The sequence below is a fragment of the Nelusetta ayraudi genome, unplaced genomic scaffold (genome assembly GCF_046127955.1).
Source record: "Nelusetta ayraudi isolate G7.1 ecotype Tasmania unplaced genomic scaffold, CSIRO-AGI_Nayr_v1 ptg000011l, whole genome shotgun sequence".
NCBI lineage: Eukaryota > Metazoa > Chordata > Actinopteri > Tetraodontiformes > Monacanthidae > Nelusetta > Nelusetta ayraudi.
Genome location: NW_027466061.1, coordinates 6,728,211 through 6,754,079, shown reverse-complemented (window position 1 = coordinate 6,754,079; position 25,869 = coordinate 6,728,211). Strand labels below are relative to the sequence as shown.

At 47.3% G+C, this 25,869-nt stretch overlaps 1 protein-coding gene across 4 annotated transcripts in view; it reads right to left on the bottom strand.

The window, feature by feature from the left end:
* The window catches only part of LOC142884578 (kinase suppressor of Ras 1-like), a 34,425-nt gene extending 13,858 nt beyond the window's left edge, over positions 1-20,567 (bottom strand). For 3 of the 4 annotated variants that reach the window (XM_076020317.1, XM_076020318.1, XM_076020320.1), the window contains exons 1-4: positions 19,967-20,567; positions 9,611-9,751; positions 4,131-4,278; positions 1,274-1,763 (exon numbers count right to left, since the gene is read on the bottom strand). In XM_076020317.1, the coding sequence (XP_075876432.1) occupies positions 1,274-1,763; positions 4,131-4,278; positions 9,611-9,751; positions 19,967-20,197 (1,010 nt within the window). In that variant the 5' untranslated portion in view covers positions 20,198-20,567. The remainder of the gene's footprint in view (positions 1-1,273; positions 1,764-4,130; positions 4,279-9,610; positions 9,752-19,966) is intronic. The other variant, XM_076020319.1, reaches the window with a different exon arrangement.
* Between the last annotated feature and the right edge of the window lie 5,302 nt (positions 20,568-25,869).

Here is a 25,869-nt window from a genome sequence, read left to right as displayed (position 1 = left end):
GGAGAGAAGAAGAAAGACACTCTGCCTCTGCAGCAGCGGTGGCCTCCTGGCGGCGCTGCTGCGACTGGAGGCCTCATGTCTGTCAAACAACTGCGATCAAACCAGGGTTGTTTTTTTTTTAATTACTTCTTCGCTTGGCGCCAGCGCCCACTGGAGCCCATCCCTGTTCCTCCGCTGTCTGTGGGCATTTGACAGGATGTCTAATTTTAGTCCTTATGGCCATGTTGGCTTTGGGATCACTCAGCCACTAAAAGTTGCTGACTTCACACCAGTGGTTGCTTGTTGTTCCATGTCGAACATCTTGATAGTTGTGTGGTTAACTAGCGATGATATTTTTTAAAAGATCCTCATTTTCATTACTGACCCCAGAGGAGCAGCCGAAAAATATTCTTTCTGAAGACAACAAATAAACAGAAAGCAGCAGGTTTAGCCCTCTGTTTACAGCCTCCTGCTTAGACATTCAGTTTACCTCAATAAAACCGATGCTTTAGAAGGGCATAAAAACAAGGCTGCTGTGAGGCGACCTCAGAGGAACTAGGTGTTATCACTTAGCTTTTGGAGAGAGCAGTGCCCTTTGTGACATCACAAAGAGTTGATTTCCTTAACTGTGTCTGGCAGCTTGAACTTCCTGAGGCAGACCAAGTGGCAGAGGCCAGACTTTCATCTATTTCTGGAAGGATCTCAAGTGAATCCTGCATTATGTGGGAGCAGTTTGTTCCACTCAGAAGTGCATTTTAAAGTCATCGGATTCTTGGAATGAGATTCTTGGAGATCTGCTGAACACAACAAGGCCGAGGAGAAGAAGAGCGGATTTATCTTAAGACCCTCTGAGGGAGACGCGCATAGACCAGATTCGTCGAAACACGCATCCGCTAAAGAGCCGAGGCGACGCCTGCACGGCATCTTTTTATCTTGAATCTGTTTGTATAATAGGGTAAGAAAGAGAGGTGGGAGAGAGAGAGGGAGAGAGAGAGAGAGAGAGAGAGAGAGAGAGAGAGAGAGAGAGAGGGAGAGAGAGAGAGAGAGAAGGAGAATCAGGTGGCAGCCAACCAAAATATCACCACGGCTCTCCTCTCACGCCGCCCTCCCCCGCACTCCCCCGACGCCTCCCGACCAGCGCTGGGATCTCTTACGACCGCAAAGCAATCTGAGGATTTCCATTTAGTTCTCATCCGTCCCACTTGCAGTGTGACAGAGCGACAGACAGAACGGAACGCCGCTCACCTCTCCTCAAAGGGAAAAAGAAAAGAGAAGAGAGCTGCGAGGTTCCTACTTGTTGGTGGGCGGCTCCTCGATGCGGTTGCCCAGCTGGGACTCGTGGCTCTTGCTGCGCGTCAGGGTGATGTTGGGCAGCAGGTGCAGCACCTTGCGGGACGGCGGCGGAGGCGTGCACGGCGGCTTCAGCCGGTGGCGCCGCTTGGAGGGCGGCGTGACGGGAGGCGTGGAGGTGCGGCCGTGCAGTCGGGCGGCCCGCGACAGCGGCGGCGGGAAGGGGTCGGCCAGGGGGCTCTCGCCGTGCACGAAGGACGCCAGGGCCTCGGGCGTGGGTGCCGCCGACACGGAGCCCGAGCGCGGGTGGGGGAAGGTGGCGCAGGGGGTGGAGGGCATGGAGTGGACGGCGGCGGGGCGGGCCAGCGGCGAGGGGCTGTGCGGCCGCAGGGGCGTGGCCAGGCCGGCCAGCTGGTCGGCCGTCGGCAGAGAGCCGCTGTCCCGCCTGGAGGGAGGCTCGGACAGCCAGGAGCCGTCGTCCCTCAGCTCACCACCTGGGGGCAGAGGAGTGGAGGAGAGTAGAGGACAGGACAGGAGAATAAAATTGAAATAGAAATAGAAATAGAAACAGAAATTGAAATAGAAATAGAAATAGAAATAGAGTAGGATGACTTTATTAATCCCACATTGGGGAAATTTGTATAATTACAGCTATGGTATAGTACATAGAGAAGGAAAATTATATTAATTAAAAAGACATAGAACAAAAAATATTTATAGAGAAAGAAAGTAAAAAAACGACATTTACATATTGAACACTTGGATTAGAAGGAAAAAAGAAAAAAAACAGGACAAATGTGATTTCAAAAGGCCCCAATTCTACTCCTTAAGGCATAGGTGTCAAACTCTGGCCCAAATGCAAGGTAGCTTTGACTGTATTTGGCGCGTCAATGAGCACAGGACCCATTAACATGCTCTCCTCTGTTGTCAATAGTAAAGTAAGCAACCTCATGCGACCACCAGCACCGTGCTACCCATCCCGAAAAAGTCGAAAAGAAAGGCAGAAAACAGGAGGTTTTAGACAGGCGGGAGGCAGAATATCTGTAAAAAAAAAAAAACATTTGTAAAAGACAGACCTGTTTGTCTTGTACGTGGAGCCAACGTGGCTCTAACCAAAGAGTACAACATTCGACAACACTATGAAACCAAACACCACGACAAGCACAAGGACCTGAGCATGACTCACAGGCAAGAGAAAGTAGAGGAGATGAAAAGAAGTTTGGTTTCACAACGTTTTCTTTATGTACTTTCTCTTGCTACTGCGTCTAGTGCCCATGGAAAAAAAGATACTGTTGAAATTCAAATCAGATGGCTGCAAATAATAAGAGGCATATGACTTTTTATTTACAATATATCTTTGATGTATTCTTTGATGTATATTTTGATGTGTTTTTTTATTTGAATTTGAATTTAGCACGTGTGTGATATTAAGTTATTTATTGTGTAGTATGGCCCGAAATCTAGTCCATGGTTTAAATTTTGGCCTCGCTGTGTGTTTGAGTTTGACACCCCTGACCTTCAGGCAGTGTTTCTCAAAGTGGGTGGCGCGCCCCCCAGGGGAACTTATATTTGACGTCAGAACATTTTTCACGGTGGAACAATTGACAAAAAGTGTTCCGCCAGTGTGTAGCTAATAAAAAATGACAAAGCCTGTGTTGCTCTTGGGTTCACAGTGAATGTGGCAGGAGATGGGGAGCGACCTGTGTGTATGTAATGTCTGAAAACTCTGGCAGCTGACAGTATGAGACCCAACCAATTCAAAAGAGACTTGGGGTCAGATCCACAGAGCGACTGCCCGGCTTTTGCTGCAGAAAATCCAAGCAAACAGGACAAAAACAGTGCGTCCTACCCACAGAACGCACGCAAAGGTGAAAAGCAGCAGAAAATGCGCCGGGACACAGGTAGCGGCAGGGCTGCGCCACTCATTTGAATATATTTAAATGGGTCATTTCGCACAATACGACACCCCCTTCTATGCAAATATGTTTCATTCAAAACACTTGATCCACAAAGACTTTGCCCTCACGTCCGCATGTACTTTGACAGACGTAAACAGCGGCAGCCAAAACCAGGCGCAGTTTTCGTCTCTTAGTGTTTCTGGCATCAGAACTACTCTCTCTGAGAGCTGATGATGAGGTGCATCTATATATAAAAAATATTATTTACACACACACACACACACACACACACACACACACACACACACACACACACACACTTGACCATATATAAAATAAGATCAAATTTATTAAGGCCGATGTGTTAAGAACGCGAAACATTGATAAGTTAGAAGCTCACTTACACTTGAAACCTGAATTTACTCAATCAGATCCGCCACTAAACAGCTACAACTCGCACGCAGGTGGTGGTGACTGTAAAATATACATTATAATAAACGCTATATATTTCTAAATATACTGACACACCTTGACTGCTTTCCATCTGGCCCTTGGAGACATCACAATCCAGCCACGTTAACAATCCACTCGAGTTTTTCCAGAGAAAACTCGCCAAATACCGCCAGCAGGAATATAGCTTTGTAAAAGCTTCATCAGTGAACAGCAAAACACTTTAGGCATGATACAAAGTCACATACAGAACTGCACAGTGCAAGAAACCAAACACGACAGCGGAGGAGCTCACACTCCCTTCAGAAAAGCACAGAAAAATTGAAGGCAGTCCCTCTCTCCAATGACACAGTTGCAAGAAAAATATCTGACATTTCAAATGACCTTGAAATACAACTTATTCGGAAAAAATGAAAGACAAAGTAAAAAAAAAAACTATTAAGTCAGGATTGGGGGAGAGGGCATGACAGAGAAAGTTTGAGAACCACTGCCTGAAGGTGAGCGTTGACGTACCGGATTCAGCTGCGTTTTTCAGACAGGAGAGGGCAGCGATGAGCCGGGCGCACTCCTCCGAGCTGGAGCCGAGTCGTCGCATGGTGTCTCTCACCTGAGCACCGGTCATCTGCAGCAAGGCATCCAGAGACAACTTGGCTTGCAGCGCCTGCACATGGTGGGAGGGGGAGTGAGGGTGGGGGGAGGGGAGACAGACAGTCAGAGGTTTAACAGCTGCGCAACAATCACAAACTTCAACAATCGTGACGGGAAGCGCTGAAAGGGGAAACAAACCAAACAACAACAACAACAACAGCAGCAGCAGTCAGCCGGTACGGCGGCAAAGAGAAAATCCATTGCAGAGTCTTTCTGGTGGGAACGTTGTCTTGTTTGGGAACAAGACGTGAATTTGTTGCGTCCTGCATGTAAAGCGGCACAAGCGGGCCTGTTAAAAAGGCTGCTGCGCTTTAAAAAGAAGGAAACAGAAAGGAGCTCTGTTGTACTATTTTTAAAATCAAGAAATGATGGAGGCGGAGAGGCGGCGTTTAAAGGGCAGCACGGGTGGCTGTTAAATGGGTCACGTAACCTCTGACTCTCCCTGTTCCTGGAAATCAGTTTAATCCTGTTTGTTTGGGACATTTCACATACCACTTCTGCCGTCCGTGCGGGAGATGAGAGCAGATTACACAGTCGTACGGACACGGTTTTATTGCGTGGAGCTGCCACGGGTGGTCAAAAGAGAAACAAAGAGGAACAACCCTCAGGACAGGGCCCAGGGCCAGGCCGCATGAAAGCCATCAAAAGGCCACTTCTGGTCGAGGAGGAGACTCTTAACATCAGGTTATAAAATCAGCCCAGGCATTAGCTCTGCTCCTGAAACGCACTCGGGAACTTCTAATCACAGCGTAAGAGCATAAAAACATAAAAGGCGGATTAAAGAATAACAGGCATTTGGACAGCTGCTGCTGGAGGTGTAGGATGCAGTCTGGGTAGGACGCAACGCAGCGGTGCGCAGGCTGAGTGGGCGGCAGACCGGCTCACACTGGTGGGCTACAGACGGCCGGAAAGAAAAGAAACACCGGGCGGCTGCCATCAAACGCTGCCTGCTAGTGTGCAAAAGTGCAAGTGCACCCGTTTTAATCGGGTAACAGCCCAGATAGGATCCAACATGATTAGAGAGCACAGGGCAGTGCGTCTCCACACTGGGCTCGCTTGACAGTCCCATGCGCTCGGACCTGCTGCGATCGTGACGATATCCACCCACAGATAGAAGAATGGATTTCACTTTTCTGCCCATTTCCATCACAGACTGGTTAGTCAAGCAACTTTAAATGTCTCAACCACTTCTACACGGAGTCGGGTCCCGAGACCTGCGCTGAGAAAGAGAGGCAGAGAGAAGGACAGTGCTCCGTTTGAACTAGATGTTATCATCTGGTCTAAATCAGCTGAATTTACACTAATGTTGCCTTTTAAGGAAGGAATGCTTCTCCAGCCCAGGGCCTGTTCACTGTCCACGTGGGCATTATCATCGCTACTCAATTTGTCCTAGACAAAAACAGTTTTTCCCGCAATATTTTCCGACAACAGATGATCCCTTTCATTACGACACAAAGCCGTCCTCTAATTGATGGAACAAATCCAAGCTTTAGTGAAGCGCAGACATATCAGTCATTACTTCACTGTGTGAACTGTGTTTCTACACAACTAAAGTACATAACAATTGCGCAACACGTACGTACAACATATAGAACGACCCCCTCTGGGAATTCTTTCACAGAATGACGGGAAACAGAGAGCTAAATATTAACCAAAGCTCTGTGTGCTCGCACAGCTGCAATATATTTATTGTTTTCATTTACATCCAGCACAAATACATGGATCACAGAAAGGAAACTGGAGAAAGTCCAGCAGTTTTTTTTTCTCTCTTCTTTTCCACCCTCAGGATGTTTTTTTTTTGGCAGGGGAAGTACGCGGTGGCTTATCAGTCAGGTTAAAAACCTTGCTCCGAGAAAGCAAACACTGATCAGAGAAACTGGGGCAGCGTCCGGCATTGATGTGCACTGCGTAAGCAAACAGACAAGTGCGCTGACTCGGGCACAGGGTCGAGCGACGTGACATCCACGCTGCCGCGCCTCCGCCATGACGACGCCAGAATTTCTGCAGAGCTCGCACACACGACTGTGTAGCTGCACTCAGAGCTGCGGGTCGGCTGCCGGTTGATAGCATTTTATTTTCAAATGATAAAAAAAATATTATCATCATTCATGGGGGACACGGTGATGCAGTGGTTAGCACTGTCGCCTCACAGCAAGAAGGCTGCAGGTTTGATTCCGGGCCTGGGACCTTTCGGTGTGGAGTTTGCATGTTCTCTCTGTGTGTGTGTGTGGGTTCTCTCCGGGGTCACAGGCCTCCTCCCACACTCCAAAACCATGCATGTGAGGTCAATTAGGAACCGTAGGCCTGTGTGAGAGCCAATGGTTGTTTGTCTTTTTTTTATGTGGCCCTGTGATAAATATAAATGAGTTGCAGCTATAGATTACTTTTCTAATGGATTAATCTATCGATTCATTTCTTTATTTGATTAAACAACTATTTGAACATGCAAATATGTACTGTAAAAATGCATACATACAATGCCTTGTCCTTCTTTATTATTATTATTATTATTATCATTATTATTATTATTATTATTATGATCATGATAATAATAATGATCATGATAACAATATGTTGCAAGTATTATTATTATTTAGAGATATTTCAGTTAGAATTGTGTAATATTGGGCAACAACAACCTTTGAATTCTTTCAAACGTTTTCACAGTTGCCGAGTTTAAGAATTAAAATTCCATTTGATGGAAATGCTTCTTCCACTTGTGCCGTGCAGTACCCAGTTAGCATTAAACTCGATCAACTCATTATGTCCGTACGCTTTTAGTTTGCCTGTGCCACACACACAACAACTACTGGGTGTGAAGTAATAATATAATATTGTGTACACATCCCGTGGCTGGACGGGAGCGAATGCCTCACTAAGTGTTACCAAACACACAGGGACAAACTTGGAGGTGAATAAGTGTGCAAAGATCCAGCGTGTGCCTGCTGAACCTGCCGCCGCGCTCACGTTGCGGCAGCACGAGCCGCCCTGGCAGCCTCTGGCAAGGTGCGCTGCGGCTTAATTGAGACAAAGCCACTCGAAGGAGCAGCGGACAAGATTAATTGGTTTACAGGGCGGGCAGCGTGGTTGGCGACGTGCTAATACGCAGTTACGTAGTCTGCTACGGGACGTCTGGGGTGAGGAGACAGAGCAGGGCGCACAGGCAGTTCGGACAGCAGAGCGCTGCTGCTCAACGTGGCTGTGATGTTTTAAGGGACGGCCCGTTACATAACCAGAGGCCTCGCAGGCCTCGCTGAGGAGCTGCGCTGTAGGTCCGACGTCACATGGTTCCACGTCGTGTTGTTTTGGGGGAGGAAAAATGTTCCTTTGTTTGTTGCTTTGTTGGACGTCATCGAGGCCCCTCTCTATCAGAGGGGAAGCAGACGACTGAAAATGTTAACGCAAGACAAATAATCTGATGTGATCGCACGGAAAGCACATATTAAAGCATCCATAATATGGGACCTTTAAGAATAACAAGTGGCGAAGGGGGCGAAATGAGCAAATCCCACCACAATGAGACAAACACACAGCAGCCAAGAGGGGTAGGAAGAGTTTCCAGCAGCACGGGGAAGGAAGCTGGCTGACGGAGAGGAAATTACACAACTGTGTAGAGGAAGAAAGAAATCATGGGAATCAAGGAAACGAACGCGTCTGATTCAACTGTGTCAGGTGTGGACAAGCAGTCGGATGTTGGCTTCTGGTTTGGTGCATTAACTTGACTTTGCCGTTGCTTTTGGCGAGCAAGAAAACTTTCTTTTTGAAACATTATTTAAGCCACTAGAAAAGTTAGTTTACTGCAAGTATTATCTCAGCTCCCTGTCTTTATGAGGAACGGCCGGATCATTTGTGTTGTGTCCGGCAGGGTTTCTGCAGGTTGCAACAAGTCAAAGTCTTGAGGTCCCTCGTGCACGGCAGTCATCACCTGCTGCTGCGTGCTCGTACCAGAAATGAAGAAAAAGGCTGCAGGAGTCCAGTTGTAATCTAAACAATGTCCGACTCAAAATGCAAGAAAAAGAATCTGTAGAACCTTTATCGCTCTTTTAAGTTGCCCTATTTATTCTATTTTAAAAACACAAGGTCTACCAAAGCTCGTACTCGGGGTTGGGTAATTGTCGTGAAATTCTGCATGGCTGTGTTCAGCATCTGTCTCTGTCACACTGTAACACACATTCCGATGTCATTGAAACAAAAATTGTGTGACATGGGATGATGAGTGAGCCGAAACACATCGGCAAAGCTTTCCTCCATGGGGGAAGATTGAATATTAAATATAATGAAATTGTTAATACCAGTGCCTGAGTGAAATCTTGTAATGAGTTCTTTGTACTTGTACAAGGACTGCATGACAGCAAGATAAATAAACCTTACTTATTACTTTTAGTACTTTTAAGATTTTTTTTTGCAATAAGCCCTCATGTTGTCTTGTTTCGACAGCAGACAACAACATGATGGTGTTCTTGACCAGAACGCTTGAATTTCTTTTTCGAGAACAAATAAAGGTTGCCATCAATTTTATTCTATTTGTTTTGTTTGATTTGTTTGCATACAATGTAAAACTATTGTTTTCACTTTTATTTGCACTAGAGAGGGCCTGGCTCAAGAACCACAAAAAATGCTAAACACAATTTTTGTACAATCTTACCTCTTATTTTATGTCTAATTTTTTATTTTTTGCATAATTCAATAGTTTTTTTATCTGTTGGATCAGAAGATATTTGGCCTTAATCTCCATGACAGAAATGAACGTTACAGAAAAACATGCAGTTAAATTTCTGTGTGTGTGTGAGAGAGAGAGAGAAAGAAGGAGAGAGAGAGAGAGAAAGAGAGAGAGAGAAAGGGCGAGAGAAAGAGAGAGAGCTGCCTGCAAATGGTAATGTAGGAAGACTGTAAATGAAAAACGAGAATGCACACAAAAATGGGAGCAAAAATAACTCGGAGTTCTCACAGTGTTATATAAAAAGGCTCTCTCCACTTTGACAAACTTGGCCCAGGGAGCAAACAGAAGTAGGCTGGGAACCACATTTTTAGACCACCAGGAGGAATTTGTCTACTGAAGAGCACTTTATTTTTGCCAGAGTAATGGAGCAGAGTGACTTTCCTCACTAAATGAGTCTGCTGAAGCTCCACTGGTCCGAGGTCCTTGACATTACGACGGTGAAAAAAAACTCTTTGCCACCGTTTGCTTCGAAACCAGCGGCTCCTGTTCAAAACATTTTCTCAGCTTAAAGCTCGCCATCACCAGACGGAGCCACCCAAACGGAGGGGCGGGGGTCGGTCGAGGATTTGTCGTGCAGACGAGACAGAGGTCTGCGGGTGACGTGGCGGCGAGCACGGAGGCCTACCTGGATGAGCTCCGGCCGCAGGTTGATGGTGCGAAGCCAGTCCCGGAGGTGTGGGTAGCTGTCCAGGGCCTCGGGCCGCTCCGTCTCGGGCACTTTCTGCTTGCACTGCAGCTGCTTACAGATGTATTTCATCAGCTTTACCTGCAGGGAGCAACAGAGGCAAAGAGGCAAAGCTGAGAGGCAGGAGAGGAGACCCGCAACACGACACGACACGACACGACACAACAAACGACACAACACGACTGCAGCTTGTTACCACATCGACAAATACACACGCTCAGTTCATCCTGAGCAGTGGAAAACAGCTGCTTCTACACAAGTGAACTCAAAAGGTCCTAGATAGATAGATAGATAGATAGATAGATAGATAGATAGATACTGAAAAGAACTAGATAGATATAGGATAGACAGACAGCTATGTATATACAATAGAACGATAAGTACAACAGAGATAGCCAATAGATATAGAAAAGAGACAGATAGACAGCAACATAACATTAACAAAAACGCATCTACGTCGAGATCAAGGCCCTGCGTGCAATGACTAACCAGCTGTTGTGAACGTGCATGTCGCCGCATTTCCATTTACACAACAAAATGACGCAGTCAACAGAAAAAGACCCACATCCTTTAATGTGGCACGAGGTGTTTTTTTTCCCACCCTCCGTTCTGTGTACCTGAAGTAACCGCTCTTGCCTTGTTTGTTTGACCCGATTTTCTCGGTATCCGCAGTGCACAAGACGGTTAATTAAGTAGGAAGGGCTGTTATCATAGTGAGGGACAACGAGCTGGTCATCTGCTGAGAGCATCTGTGGTGTCACCGCGGCAAACAAGTGTGTTTGGAGCGAGTGGGCAGCCTGGTGACACAGAACAGTGCCATATGAGCAGAGAGTTCAGAGGCGCCGCTCTCTGCTCCTCGCCGTCACTCAGAGATGATGGCAATGTACCGTTTCCCAGGTCAGCAACAGCCAACTGATCCAAATCTCATCAAACTGGTTTCCAACTGTGAAATTCTTGAGATGACAAAGCACGAGAATTTAATTCTGTCTCTGTAGCTGCAATGCTCATGTACGTCATGTGTGGACCAGTGGACTGCAAAGAACATTTCCACACTGGCGCAGGGAAGTAAATCCAAATGCAGAATTTGTTTCTTGCTCTGTCTGGCGGCAAAATATAAATTAGAGTTGCAGCTATCGATTCTTTTCATAATGGATTAATCTATCGATCAATTTCTTTGATTTGACATATGCAGGGAATATGCACTCTAAAAAGGCAAAAATAAAACGCCTTGTCCGTCTTTCCAGAACCAGCTTGAACAGCAACTGCAAATAGTGAAAGGATGTGTAAAAAATCTCTATACTAGTGTCATGTCACAATAAGCGTCCGTGGAACACATGTTGAGAGGCAGTGAACTTGGCGAAAGGAAGCCTTGATCCAGGAAAATTTTAATCAAATAAAAGTTTTAATCGATTTGAGTCAATGAATCGTTTCAGCTCTAACAAAACCTTCTCAATCTTTTTGTAATCATTCCAACCATATCAGTTTCAAAAGTGACTTACTTGTGAGTTAGACTAATGAGCTGGCGTTACAAGAAAATTTAGACCTTCATTTCACAAATCCGACATGAAAACCGTCCAAGATACATGAAGTTGGTTGGGGTCTGTGATGGTTGGGGTGAAGTCCAACTGGAAGTACTGGCAGTACACAAGTGAATACTTTGGTGTTAGTTTGCAGCTCATCAGGGCCCGTCTAGTGTGTCTCCTTATCTCGCCGTCGATCTGCGAGAGTCCATTACAGCGAGGCGGCGCCTTCAGATGAGTCGCGCGACACCAGCGAGCACTCGACCTGCCCCGCAACCTCTCAAGTGCCTGAGCCACAAAAGGAGCCGGCGTCTTTCTCCGCTCATTCAGCCTTCCTCCCTAACACATGCACTGGCGCTACGCAGACAGTGAAGAGAGAGAGCGCGCTGCTCTCAGAAAAGTGTGGCCTTGGGACGGTAAAAAGGCAGCTGAACAAAAGCCTCGTCGCTGTGGGCCGCCGAGATGAAAGAGGAGCGAGTGGAGAGGCTGCCGTGGAATTAAATGCTCTCCGTGTCGACTCCAGCTGCTGCTCTTTACTTGTCAGTTATCCGCGGCACAAGGAGCATTGTGGACTTTTGTCAGGTGCCGCATTTCAAAACTTCCAGCTACCACGACACGAGCCTGGTGTCTGAGTGAGCCGCCGTACGAGTCCAGGAAGTGTGAGGGATCCCCGTCAGTTAACGGTTAGTTATGTAGGTAACAACAATGTCTGGGAAGCTTCTCAGTCAATGACAAAAGTAATTGTAACGCTTGAAGATTCATTTGAGGCAACTAGACTGCTTTTGCTATCTTGGAGATGTTTTGCCTCTCATTCGAAAGTTTTCTTCAGTTCGAGTACAAAAAAAACGAAAACTGGTTGGGGAGTCCCAGGTGTTTGACTTGGATGAGGGCCTGAAGGCTGCTGGCCCACCGAGTCAACAAACGTGTTTTATTATCCTAATAGGGTGACATTCAATTTCAAAAGTGCTTGATGAGATCATCGAGAAAATAAGAAGAACAGGACATCCAGTAACAATGCATGATGTTACTACTGCAAGATACCAAAATGAAATCATGAAATGATGCATTTTAGAACACTAATAACAAACTGATGACAACAAATACATCAAGACTTAAATTGTTCTTAAAGTGGGTCGATCTGACACAGGTATAAAACTCAGAGTCTAAATTTGGTTCAGGTAAAACTCATCAACACCCACTTGAGCTTTGACACTCAAAACCTCAAGGACCCCTTCAGGTCCACTTTTAGAAGAACCTCCTCCCACTCCGTAGTTGATTGCATCCAGCTCATCGTGGTTGATGCAATCGACCTTGTTTACTTCAGCATACAGAGATGCCGCACACAAAAAAACAACATGGCAGCAGATGAGCATGTATATTAACTAGAACAAACTGAGCAATGCGTGGCTGCGGCTAATCGATGACGAGCCGTAGCTGAGAGCAGCCGAGCTTCACAGAACGTTCGCTGTTCTTCACAGAGTGTGTGTGTGTGTGTGTGTGTGTGTGTGTGTGTGTGTGTGTGTGTGTGTGAGTGTGTGTGTGTGTGCACGCGCGCGCGACTTGTGTTGCTCGGGAGCCCGAGCGCTAGCATGGCCTTTCGCTCAGTGTGGCTAATGAGCTAGCTGCTTCAGCTCCCTGCACAGACAGCAGAGCGGCGCAGTGCCGTGACGTCAGGTTGCCCGGCAACGCCGCTTGTGAGTCGTCGGCAACATTTCAGTGGGATTTTCCCATACATGTGAAACACGGGGCCACGCATGCAAAAAGAAAGCAGAAAAAAAAACATCCCAAATGTCACCATGACCTCCAAAGGCCACACTCGGTGTCCTTTGGAAAAGCCAACTTTTTTGATATATTTATATTTTTCCAGTCTATTTCAGCAACGTGACAACGTTGGCTCTTGCCGTGATCGCCGTCACCCTTCTGGGCAAACAAGGCAGGTGAGAAATCACACGAGCGAGCAAGTGTGCCAGAGTCCCCAAATCCCTCCACTGATATCCGTGTGTTATGTGTGCGCTCGTCTGCCGGGGTGCAAGCAGGCTCACGTCAACAAAGCGGCAGATAATGACAGGGAGACGCACGCACGCGTTATTTTGGGCACGACGCAGAGCGAGGGAGAGGGGAGGGGGGAGACAGAGGGGGGGGGGGAGAGAGAGAGAGAGTGAGAGAGAGAGGGGGGAGAGAGAGAGGGGGGGAGAGGGAGAGAGAGAGGGGAGAGAGAGAGTGAGAGAGAGAGGGGAGAGAGCGGAGAGGGAGAGAGAGGGGAGAGACATAGAGAGAGGGGGGGGGAGAGGAGAGAGAGAGAGAGAGAGGGGAGAGACAAAGAGAGAGAGAGAGAGAGGGGGGGTGAGAGAGAGATAGAGAGAGAGAGAGGGGGGAGAGGGAGAGAGAGAGAGGGGGAGAGACAGAGAGAGAGAGGGGAGAGGGAGAGCAGTGTTTGATGTGCGGTGGGAGGGGGGAGGGGGGAGGGGGGGCGTGGCGTCAGAGCCCACCTGTCAGCAGGGCTAAACGACGCCATGGCAACGGCCTAATGCCGTGAGTGACAGGAGGCGCGGTGCAGTGAGGGGAGGAGGTGGGGGAGGGTGAGGAAGGTGAGGAGGGAGGGGGGGGGGGGGGGGGAGTCTCAGCAGCGTGCGCCTGCCTGACACAGCAGACGCAGGCTCCGCTCCTTTCCTGCAGCGTCTCGCTGACACAGGAGCTCCGCTGCACCTGCGAGGGAGCGCTGCAGCCCTGCAGCCCTGCAGCCCTGCAGCCCGGGTGGCTCCATCCTTCCAACACCCCCCCCCCATCGTTCTCACAGGCGGCCCAGTTTGCGTCCTCAAGTCCCGGAGACGGTGAAACGCCGGCCGCGGTGTCCACTGTGTCAAAGCGAGCGGAGATTGAAATGTTGTCCCCCCCCCCCCCGGGGCCAATGCAAACTCTGAATCCCATTTTAATGATGCAGGTGCAAACAGAATGTGCTGTTTGGTGCACAGCACCACAGCAAGGACACAATGAAAAGAAGTGTCCCACAACAACAACAACAATAACAAGAAGAACCAGAGCAAAGGCCCAGTGGCCAGCGGAGGAGGCTCCTCCTTCATCAGCTATCAGGGCAGCCAGGCAGGGTTAACCTGGGCCAAGAACCTTGGCCTAGTCAAGGCTTAGCTGCCTGCCCTTTCACTGAACCAGTTAGCCATTTGCAATCACCCCCCCCCCGCCCACCCACCCCCCCAAGCCCAGCCTTTCTTTCTAAAATAAGAAGCTAAAACAGACCAAGAAATGACAGAAGGTATCGCAACTCATCCCGAATCAGCTCAAGAAGAGCTCCAGGCTGCCTACGCCTGTTTCCACAGGCCGCTGTGACTGACTGCAGCGAGAGGGGGTGGGGGGTGGTGGGGTGAAGGGGTGGGGGGGGGAGGAAACAGATACAGGGTCAGCATTGCTTCAGTCGCTAAACTTGTGTTTCCTCTCCACACACTGGCGAGCAACGTTTTCTATTGTCTTCTCCTTGGGCCTCACACACACACACACACACACACACACACACACACACACACACACACACACACACACACACACACACACACACACACACAGTCGTTGTGGTGTCACCAGGAGCAGCGCCGCTGATTGGCTCCCCCCGCCCTCCCCCGCCTCACGCAGTCTCTCTGCGCGTCATTTGATTTTCTTATTTAACAACCAACCCTGAAAATGCGTAGGAAGAAAGGCGGCTAAATATAGACGCAGTCACAACAGCTCGCAACCACGAGTGCACGGCAAACTCTGCCCTCCACCCCCACCGCCACCGCCGCCGCCCGCGACACAATGAGGAGACAAAACAGAGCGACGCTCGGCCTTGTTTGCTGATCGTTACTGGGAGCAGCGATTAGGAAAGATAGATAGAGGCAGCGGACGGCTCGTTGGGTGTAAAAAAAAAAAAGACTCAAATGATATCTCGCAACACTTGGCACTTCTTCGGGTGTTACGTAAAGGAAGGTGCGTGGCCGCAAGCAAACACACTCTGTTTTTTTTTAAACGCTCGCAGGGTTGATTTCTGAACCTTTGCGGTTTTATTCACGATCAAATGAAAAAGAAAGAAAGGAAAGTGGAAAAGTGGACGACAAAAGCTAACAATTCATGGAGAGCGGCGCGGAGGCCGAGTTGAGAGGGATTAACACAACCAAAAGTGAAGTGGCAGTTAGCGCTGCGTCTGAGAGGCGAGTATCATTATCCTATCACTAGCAAGGCGGGAGGAAGTGCACGGTTCAAGTGGAATAATAAAGCTCTCTCGACGAGCACGCAACGCCGGCTCAAGCCTCTCTGGATGGCACTTCAGCGTGACACATGCGGAGGCCGCAGCCGTTTAGGCCACGAGTTGAACCTGATTTATGGCTCCGCGTCTGAACCTGCGAGTCGATGGAGCGGATGCTGCGAAGCGCGGCGGGGCCTTGGAGGCGCCGCAGCTGGAAACGCAGCTCTGACTTGTAGCTAGCTGGCTAGTTAGCTAGCTAGCAGGAGCCTGAGGGCCGAAGAAGAAGCTCTGCTTCCGTTGGTCTGAGTTGTAGCGATACACCATTTATTTTTGTACATGTACATGTTAATATTTATATACTATATTTTTCAAGATTTGAATTCTATATTTACATCTATCTATATCTATATTATTAGAGCTCTCTATGTAATTGGTTGTTCACCCTGCAACGCACTCTGGCCTGTCTGCCACTCTGACTTTTTCTGTCTCGGTCTCTCTCTCTGCATTTTCTGTATTTCCTTTTCGCCCACACCGGAAGCAGATATCTACCCTCTGGACTCCAGATCTGCTCTTAGGGGAGCTTTTCCTGGCCATTGCTGCACCTTGCTTGATCTGGGTGCGTTCATTTGGTTTTCTTCTGATTGTACAAAGTGCTTTGAGACGCCTTTGGATGTTATTTAGCGCTGTACAAATAAAAGTTCATTGATTGATTGATTGATTTGAATTGGGTAAAACAACTGCCCTCGTCAACGAGTAGTGTACACGAAATTTACAGGTGTTACTGCGACTTGCATGGAGCTTCACCTGGAGCCTTCATGAGTCTTGATCAGGAGTTAATTTGACCCCAGATGGCTTCAGTTGTTCTCAAACCTGGAGCTCCGGTAGCCCGGACACACCAACCCAGGAAGCTTGCCAATGTGCACGCCAGAACTGCGAGACTGTCTAACGCCCTCGCATGGAGTCAGGGGTCAAGTATCAGACAACACAGAGGCGTTCGGAGGCGGCGTTCAGGGACACGCCAGGTCTGCAGTGTCTGACACGGCCGGCTGAAATCCGCTCCGATCGCTTAGCAAAACACCGCAACAACCGATGTTCGCAGACAGCGGGGATTCGTTCGGAGGCCTGCGAGCGGGTGAAACCTCAACACGAGGCCAAAAGCGAGAAGTGAAAGTGCGCGCTTGCGGCAAGGTGTTGTTTCAAAACAGCGTGCCAGTAAAAACAAAGGAAGTCAGACTGCTGATGGAGACACTATCCCTCGGTGCATGCCAGCTTTATTTTGAAGAGTGGAGGAACTCTAACAGCAGGCCTCAGCCCTGTGGCGGCTGCTATTTGTTTGGTCCTCCGAAGATCGAGGCCCGAGACACTGGTAGTCTGGCAACTACTGATCAATTTCATGACCCAACATCTACACGTGCTGTCACTAAAAATACACAGAAATAAAAAATCGACACAATATCCACAATTTAAAAGTGAAATATTTACAAGAATTCTTCTGCCCAAGCAACTTTCAGACCAGAGATTCTATCTATTCAGATAAATGGCAGTAAACATCGTGGCAAATTCAGCTGCGCTTTTATATTTTTCTGTCTGAAAATGTGTCATTTTTGGCAGTGACATTCTGAATTGATCTGAAACCATCGGCGGACGTCCCGTTTTATTAAGCTAGCCGAGTAAAATCTGAAGGACGACGTTTGTACTTGAAGTCTGTCACATTGTTTGGGTTATAAACGGCCCCAACCCACTGCAGTCCCATTGTTGCCAGTTCATCGTGGATAAGGGTTGCATTTCAGCTGCCGTCTCTCTTATCTGTAGGAGGTAGCTGAAACTTTTGCTTCGAGGAGGGAAATTGTTTCTTCCGCGAGTTTGCTTGATGACTGCATGAAGGAAATAGCGAGGGGAACCATCTCCACTGTATGAATGCCGCACAGGAAAAGTAAAGAAAGATAAGTACGACTGAAGCTGCACAACGGTGCTGGAGGCACCAGAACTCATTCAAAAAAATAAGGAGACGCAGCTACAACGGAAAAGAGCAGTTCAGAGTCCCGCTGGAGGAACTACTGGCAACTCACCAGTTTAAAGGTACTTTACAATCATCGGTATTATCGTATTGCATTTTATGTACAAACGGTAAATACTGAAACTTAGATAAAAATCAAACAAAACAAAAAAATCAAACAAACTTTTTGTTTGCATTTCTTGACCTTTACAATGGCCTCTAAACTCAGGGAGGTTTGCAATAGCCTTTAAGAAACACGTGAGGCCAGCCCGGCCTTCACATTGTCGTGAAGAACAATGCCAGAGACGACGTACCTCAGGAAGTACTCTGCCAGATCGCATCCTGTTCCGCAAAGCGCCAGGGTTAGCATGACAGCGGATGAAGACGCCTTCTCGCTGCATTTGGACAAGAGTGTCTGAAAGCCGCCTCACCCAAGTCACATATATATATATATACATATATATATATATATATATATATATATACATACATATACACATATACACATACTGGATTGTGCAGTGAAATTGAAATGGGATAAGGAGCAAGTTCATAACACTGCCCTGCTGTCTAGTTTGTACTCTAAGGTGCACCTTCATTCCAAAAACAGCATAGTTGAGCAGAGGATATGGCTTCACCGAGACAAACAGTCTGACGGTAACAAGACTGCCTTAAGGAGCTACTTCTTCCTTTCTTTTTTCATCGGCCACAACTCTTGACCACTCTGAAGGTCACTTGCGAACCAGTTCGTCGGGGCTACGGCGTCTCCCTCCGCCTGGCTGAAACTGAATGCCTGGAGCTTTCTGGAACGCCGCTTTATCAGAGCGACAGCGCAATTGTTGTACGGAAATAAAACAGACATGGATAATTGATAGGCTCAAACCAATTAGGACTGAGTATTCCTTTTATCCAAGGTACACCGCCTAAATAAACAATGAGCCAGGAGGCAAAAAAAACACAACATTTATCATCTATCATATCCTCAGTGTTGTGCGTCTGTCCTTTTGCAACGATACACAATCTGCCACTATGTGGCGTTGTTTGTTGCGGTTTAATACTGTTGTCGGACTTTGCACGTGTCTGGAAAGAGGCATAAACAGGGCAGCAGTGAGAAGGACTGAGAGGATGGGCCCATGACCAGGCTGGGGGGGGTGGCCAGTTAACCGAAAGACACAATGTTGTGGGCCCTCTGTGACATCATAAAGAACAGCTTATATCTTGACTGGGGAACTTCCCTGGAATTCTAATGACCGGTCAGTGGATTTTGCAAAAATACTGAAAAAAACAAACAAAACAAACACAAAGCCTCCAATGAGTTGCAGGTCCTGCTGTCCCTTTATGGCATTTAACACAAGAAACAAGATGGTCTTTCCTAGGTGAATTTTCCTGTCAGATTTCCTCATCTAGATCTGAACACATAGGAATCCCATCTAAATACATTACAAGAACAAAATGTGCCTTGGTTGGGGACGGTTGAGAAAGGGGTTAATATAAAAATGAGAAGTACATTTTGAAAATGAAAAAAAATCAGGGGTGGGAGAGGGGGGGGGGTCTTCTGCTGATTATGCTTTATGTAGTTCCGTAAAAAAAATAAAATAAAAAAAAAAAAGGGGCATTCGAGGCCCCGCATTCTTCCACAGCATCGATTAATTGAAAGAATGCAAGGCGATCAACACTGGGTGCATCCTCCGCTGCATGCTACCAGCCATGCCTACTACACAGCCAGGACACGCCGAGGCCCGACAAGCCGCGGCTGCGGCTGCTGCTGCTGCTGCTGCTGCTGCTTTTTCCCCCTCCTTTCTTTTCATTGCGCAAAGCAATGTCAAGTGATTGCCAGCACAGCCGAGCTGAATCTCAATCCAGATGCAGATTTGGGGAGAAAAGAAGCGCATCAACGAGAATAAAATAATCAACGGGCCGACGAGTGAATTTAGCAAAAACAATATGCTTGTGTATGCGGGCACACAAGGCATAGTGCATTCGCTGCACCGACATAGACAGGGTCGTGCGCGCACCGAGCGAAGGCAAATAAGGAGCAGCATGTAGATGATAGAATGTGTGCCATTAGGCCAGGCTGCATTCAGCAGCGCTGCACGGTGCTTGTGATAAACATCCACCTCGAGAAGGAGGTCATGCACACAGTGGGATGGGGGAGCGCTCGTCTTTCCACCATCATCGTGGAAGAATAACTCAGGTCCCCGCGAAAATTACACACATATATATATATATATATATATATATATATATATATATATATATATATATATATATATATATATATATATATATATAAAATAAAAGCCACCTCCATCTCGATCCATCCACCCAGAAGTGAAGCTCACGGGCGACAAAACGCGTCGCTTGATATCCGCGAACAGGGCGACGTTCGAGGCTGACATGGGGGGGCTTCATGACTCCGCATTTTGACTCGTCTGCTTTCGGCCAGCGGGACGAGGCTGGGGGCACGTTTGACGAAGCGACGGACAACAAAGTGGTGTGCTTGTGTGTATGTGTATGTGTGTGTATGGGGGGGGGGGGTCTCTTCTTACCTCCAAAGTGCGTATCTCCTGCTGCGTGAGGTCGTTCGACGCGGCGCATTTGGTCCGTAGTCCCTGTAAACTCGAGATGGAGATTTCAATCATGTTCTGGATGAGTTCGCACTGATGTAGTGCGGCCATCGCTGCGCCACCGCCACCGCCGCCGCCACTACTACTACTGTCCCTCTTCGGCTGCTCATCGCTCTCGACCATCTTCCCACCGTTAGCAGACACACTATCCATTCCTCAGCATCGGGCACGGCTGGAAAGGGCTGGAGTCAAACGCCTGAGCTCGAATAGAACATATGCAGCGGTCCACCGCGACGCAGCGACCTGATGTGGAAGTTGGCTAACTGGAAATGTCACCAGGTCCCGCTCTAGTTCGTATGTAGATTTTTTTTTCCTTCTTTTTTTTTTTAAAGAAAGAAAGAAAAGGAAAGAAAAGAAAAAAAAAAGTCGAGGTGCAAAGCAATTTTTCGATCAAAACAAAGATGCTCGACGACAACGCAGGAGGGGAAGCGGCTGCGCGTCCGGTGAGCGGCTTGGTTTAGACGGCGTAGCCTCCAGACGAGAGGCTATACTCTCTTTACCCCGGCAGAGCGAAAGCTTTCGCCGTCTGTCAGCTGTTGGGAATATCACGGGGCGCGGTGCAATGTGGGAAATGAAGTCACGCGGTTTACGGCTCCGCTTCTCCACGCTACACATCCCTCCCCTCATCTCATCCCCACCCTGTTTTCCGCATGCACACACGCATTACGAGCAAACGCAGCGACACGAAGCAGTGACAGCAGAGCGCTTGGAATGACTTTGTTACTGTAAAGGTGGGTGGTGGGGGGTTGGAATAATCGCCGTAAAGAAAAGAAAGAGTGTGTTATACAGTGTCGGTATACACACGTATCGGTGACAGGTGCAGAGACACATGTCGGTAGTAGTACACAAAATCATACACGAAAATAAATCATACACGAAATACATTTATGGGGCAGAGTATAATTGAATTTAGATTAAAGCAGGAATGACTATAATTGTGAATCTTATTTGGTAAATTATCTCTTTTTTTTATTTGTTTGTATAGTATTCTATCACATGGAAAGGAATCAGGTTAAAAGGCAAGCTGGCTATTTTTTCAATTGTCTGGAGTCAGTCGCAGCCAATACAAAAAAAAATGGTTGGACGTAATGTTCACGTTTGATCAAATTTTGAGATGAAAATTCACAAATAAACACTGAAATAATGTAGAAAGTGTGTAAGGAGTTTGTCAGTGCTGAATGCAGAGTCTGAGAGGGACACTTCCACCTCACAGCAGGAAAGGTGTAAATCTTCAATATGTCAGTGGATGTCAAATCAGGGCCCGTCAACACTGAACAGCCCAATGTGGTGCTACCAAAATGTTTCAACATTTTCTCTTGTCTTCCTGTTGCAGCTTGCCCAACGTCTCGCTTTGTACAGGGCCAATATACAATCCATTTACTGTGAAGTACACACAACATAAAGACCACACAGTCAATACCATTTATGCTTGCATTACATGCGCTATTTAAGCGACTCAGCAACAGTATACGGCACCGCTGCACAGAAGCAAGGGGAGGCTGATCCGGTAACAAGGAATGATGAGCCTCAAGTATAATCACCACCTTTCACCCCGACTCGGCATCATGCGCCGTGTCTGTGCACACTGTTTTAGGGGGGCGGGGGCAAAACAAATGCACCGTGTGGCCTATCATGAAGTCGTTTTAGGGACGAGATTATAAAGTCCCGGCTCCTGAATCGGTTCATCCACTCATGCCACCGGTCCTCACAGCCAACGTTCTTCTTCCATTCAAAAGCAGACCGTGCACTTTCCACAATAATGGGATGTTTGCTGTGAAAAAGGGTGCTGTGTGACCACAGTGCCACGCCTTAAACAGTTTAGGCCGAGGCTGGTTATTTACTAACCATGGTCTTGAAAAGTTCTGTTCGAGAAGACTAAGACCAAACCAATAACCTTCCTGAGTCCACATTCAGTATCAAAAGAAAAAGCGTGAAGAACTAAGATCTTTCTCTTAATCTTTGACAGCAGTGGCACACCCTACATCTCACATTAGTTTAGTACATTCCTTATGGACGGTGGTGCGAAGAGATTGCAGGTTTCCATCACCACGAGGCAACAGTCCACATGGCTCATTGCTGCAACGAGGGTGTGATGTTCCTTCCTTTAATATACCCTGATTATACAATAAAACGTGACTCACGTCTCATGGAACCTTGCGTCCCTGCTCTCCATCTGCCCATCTGTCTCTTCTCATATTTGAATTTCTGGAGGACTCGTGCTGTATCCTACAGCGGATGGACGAGCTCTGGGTCAAACGGCAGCACCGGGCATCAGAGTAAACAAACACAACTAAAACCACGCTTGAAACGGTGACGTGACCTTGAATATGAAATCCTTTGCGATGCAGTTTTAGCAGTGATTTAACGTGGAACTGTGACCTGAAGTAACAGATCAGCAGAGAAACCAAACAGACGTGAGGGCGACTTTGAATTACAATCCATTTATCGCACTGGTGGAGTACTTCTGTTCGGATGCATTAGCAGCACAGATTTGACGTTGGCGAGCCAGCAGGACGGCACTGGCGCTATGAAAGTAGCTCTCAGAATCAAGTTGCAACAGTGTGGTGTTAGATTAAAACCGCCATGTACTCTAGTGGCAGGGGCTCTCCTTTCAAACAGCACATCACAGCATAATCCATGCACATGCATTATATACATATATGTGTATATATATGTGTGTGTATATATGCATATTTGGATATATATGTACATATATACACTTACATATATGTTAATATATGTTATACAGTATGTACATACTTCTATATGACATTCAGCGGGAGGTATGTCTGTTTTTCCTTGAAAGTCTCTCACCTCTGTTTCCTTTTCCTCTTCCTTAGAGTTAAATTTCCTCTTCAAAGATGTTCAAAAAATTGCCCTCTTCCAAACTGGCTCTGGTAATGATTTTTGAAAAATAAATAAACAAACAAGCAAACAAAAATTGCACAGGCACTTGACAACTGTTTTGACACCGACCGCTCGGCTGAGGGTGACAGCATCCCTTTCACCGGTCCGGCGCTCCCTCTAAGCCCTTTAAAACTTTCGCACTATTGGATGGCAGAGGCGCTGCAGCGTGCGCACACGTACATTGGCTTCAGATTAAATCAGATTGTGGACGGTCTGATTCCACCGTCTTTGCTGGACGGGATTTTCAGGAGCAAACCTCTTAAAGTCTGCAGTGGTTAAGCCCGGGACAGGATGATCTAACCTTTGCACCGCGGTGCAGGTGACTGGATGTCACGTCACGTGAAACGCCTGTCGTCTTTCAGATTTGATCCGTTTAACTTCTGATTCTTCTGTGAAAAACGTGGCAAGAGGGAAACATATGTGACACTGAAGGCCATGCAGGGACAGACAGCAGTGTTTCAGTGTTTGGGAGGACACCGCCCCCCCGCTCTGCAGTGAATTAAAGGATGCTGCCAGTGTTTTCCTGCGCAGGGTAAACTCACTGGCCGCCTCGGTCTGGATTAGAGGACTAAAACGGGAACGATGGCGTCTTTTAAACCTAAGCTCCACGTGGAAACATAGCGAGTTGTAAGTGACTCAGACACTGCAGGATTGTGGGACCTGCTCCAGTAAATCGCTGATAACCGTGCTGCTTCGCCCTGAGCGGCGACTCGTGTGAAGTTTTCTCCAGAGTCTGTTCCTGTCATTTTCAAGAAAGGACAATAAAACATTTTTATGTATTTTTTTTTTTATTGTTTTTTTTTAAGGATCGAACTGCAGTTGCGCTCAATGTTAGTTACTTTGGCTCGACCGGAAGCACAGCTTTCATCCGAGCAGAAATCTCGCTCTGACATCTGTTGGGGGTGTGACTTGTTGCTGTTGGAAGATGATTGTAGAGATGTGAGAGAAAGATCGAGGGGTGGAGGAAGCACTTTGCAGCCTATTTTGTTTCCGAAGGCATGGCTGAAGATGTAGCTGATTCCAAGCGGCGAAATGAGCCCCGAACACAAGAGCTCTCCAGAACAACTACTGACCTTCTTCTAAGAACTAGCGGTGTTTCTTTTAGAGTCTCATAATGTGTTTTCATAAAAGCTTGGCGAGCGCGTGTGACGACACACTGGTTTCTTTCTAAAGTCTCATGGTGTATAAATAATGACACACCCTACTAGATAAACATGTGACACAGGAAGACACCAGAATTCCCCTTCGAGTGCTGCGCCAAGGAGCCGTTCAAGTGGCTCTTGTCATGTGTTGGCCAAAGAACAATCACACCTGTGTCACAGCATTATTGGTGCCACAGAATATCTGTTTTGCTTGTTACCACACACCGCGCTGCCTCTAAGGTCACCTCGTCAATCAAACACAAACACGGCGAGTCCAAGATGCCGCATGGAGTCGGATGTCAGATTTACGCTAAATGCTGTCCATTGTTTGTTTGAGATTATTCAACAGGAAGTAGTGCGGAGCAGGCGTCCTGTGAACGCCAGTTGAACTCTCCAGCCCGCAGAGCAGAGCGGCTGTGAGACGGGTCCGTCCCCCAACCTGTTAGGCAGAGGCAGTCGTGGTCGGAGGGGAGCTGAGCAGCCTGCAGTCAGCATTCAAAGTGACACTGTCGAGATCCTCTGCCTTTGAAAGATGCTTTCAAAATCCTGAAAAAAAAAAAACAGACATCATCGGGATCTCAAGCGAGCTTCTCGTGATCTCTTCGCTTATTCCCCCTCCAAATGTATCTGGCTGATGGTGGAGACACTTCATCAATGGCCTATCTTCTGAAAGAATAGCAAGGCCAAGAAATCATCTCTGTAATGTTTCTATTATGCAAAACGCTCCCCTTAACCGTTTCATTATTTCATGAAAACATCCTGTAGTGATTCTGTTGCGATTGAATAAAGGGATCGTTCCAATCAGGGGATACGTTTTGACGCGATGAGGAAGAAAGAGAACGCGACGCGTGCTCTTGACACCCAACAGTAAAATATCCATCAACAGCACCATCTGCTGGACAACTCTGGCGCCAAAATGTTAAATTGCATTAACCTCGACGACAAAAAACGACAAATTCGCCACAGATCTCCAACTAAAAGTATTTAGCCCGCTGTTTCTAACATCCATGTAAAAACTTCCGGTTTTAGCTTTTGGTCAATTTGATGCATTGCAAAAACATCTTCTCAATTTCAACTCAACACAAGGCTGTAACATGTCAAATGTATTTTGCAGGCTCAGACATTTTCTAATAGTGATAAAAAAAAAAAAAAAAGAGAGACTCCTTTTCAAATCTGTTTTTTCCGACCATAGTCAACCCTCGTGCACTACTTGATCCTGTGGTCTGCTTGGAAGTTGTGCTTGAATTCAGTTTGGCCTATTAAAGCAAAATGTCAATCCATCCAGTTGACCACCACAGATCTACAGAGTGTGGGAGAAGCTGGCTTGGCAAAAATCAACACAACAGAATGACAAAACACATTTAGATTATGCCATAAATTCTGCATTTTGGGGTGATAGAATGATACCTCAATACAATAAAAAAAACAACCTTCTTCTTCTACTACTTTAAGCTGGATTCTTCACAGGGTCTGCAGAGGTCAAGGCTCTGCAAGGAGCACTCCTTTGCCGGTACCGCTTAAGAAATGATGTTGCAGTTGGTGAAACTGACGTTTTCGGGAGCAAGGTTGAAAGCTGAGCATTAATCACTTGTGAGCTGGAAGTGCACCTGTGGTATAATGTCAACGTTGGTACTGCAGAGAAGGCGGGACGGAGCCGCTGATTGAGCCACTGAGGAAGTGAAGCTGAGCAGATCGAAGATGACTGGCCAAACCAGCACCAGTGCAACACAGTCAGGACTTGGGCAAGAAAGAGACAGAGGACAGCAAAGAGCACCT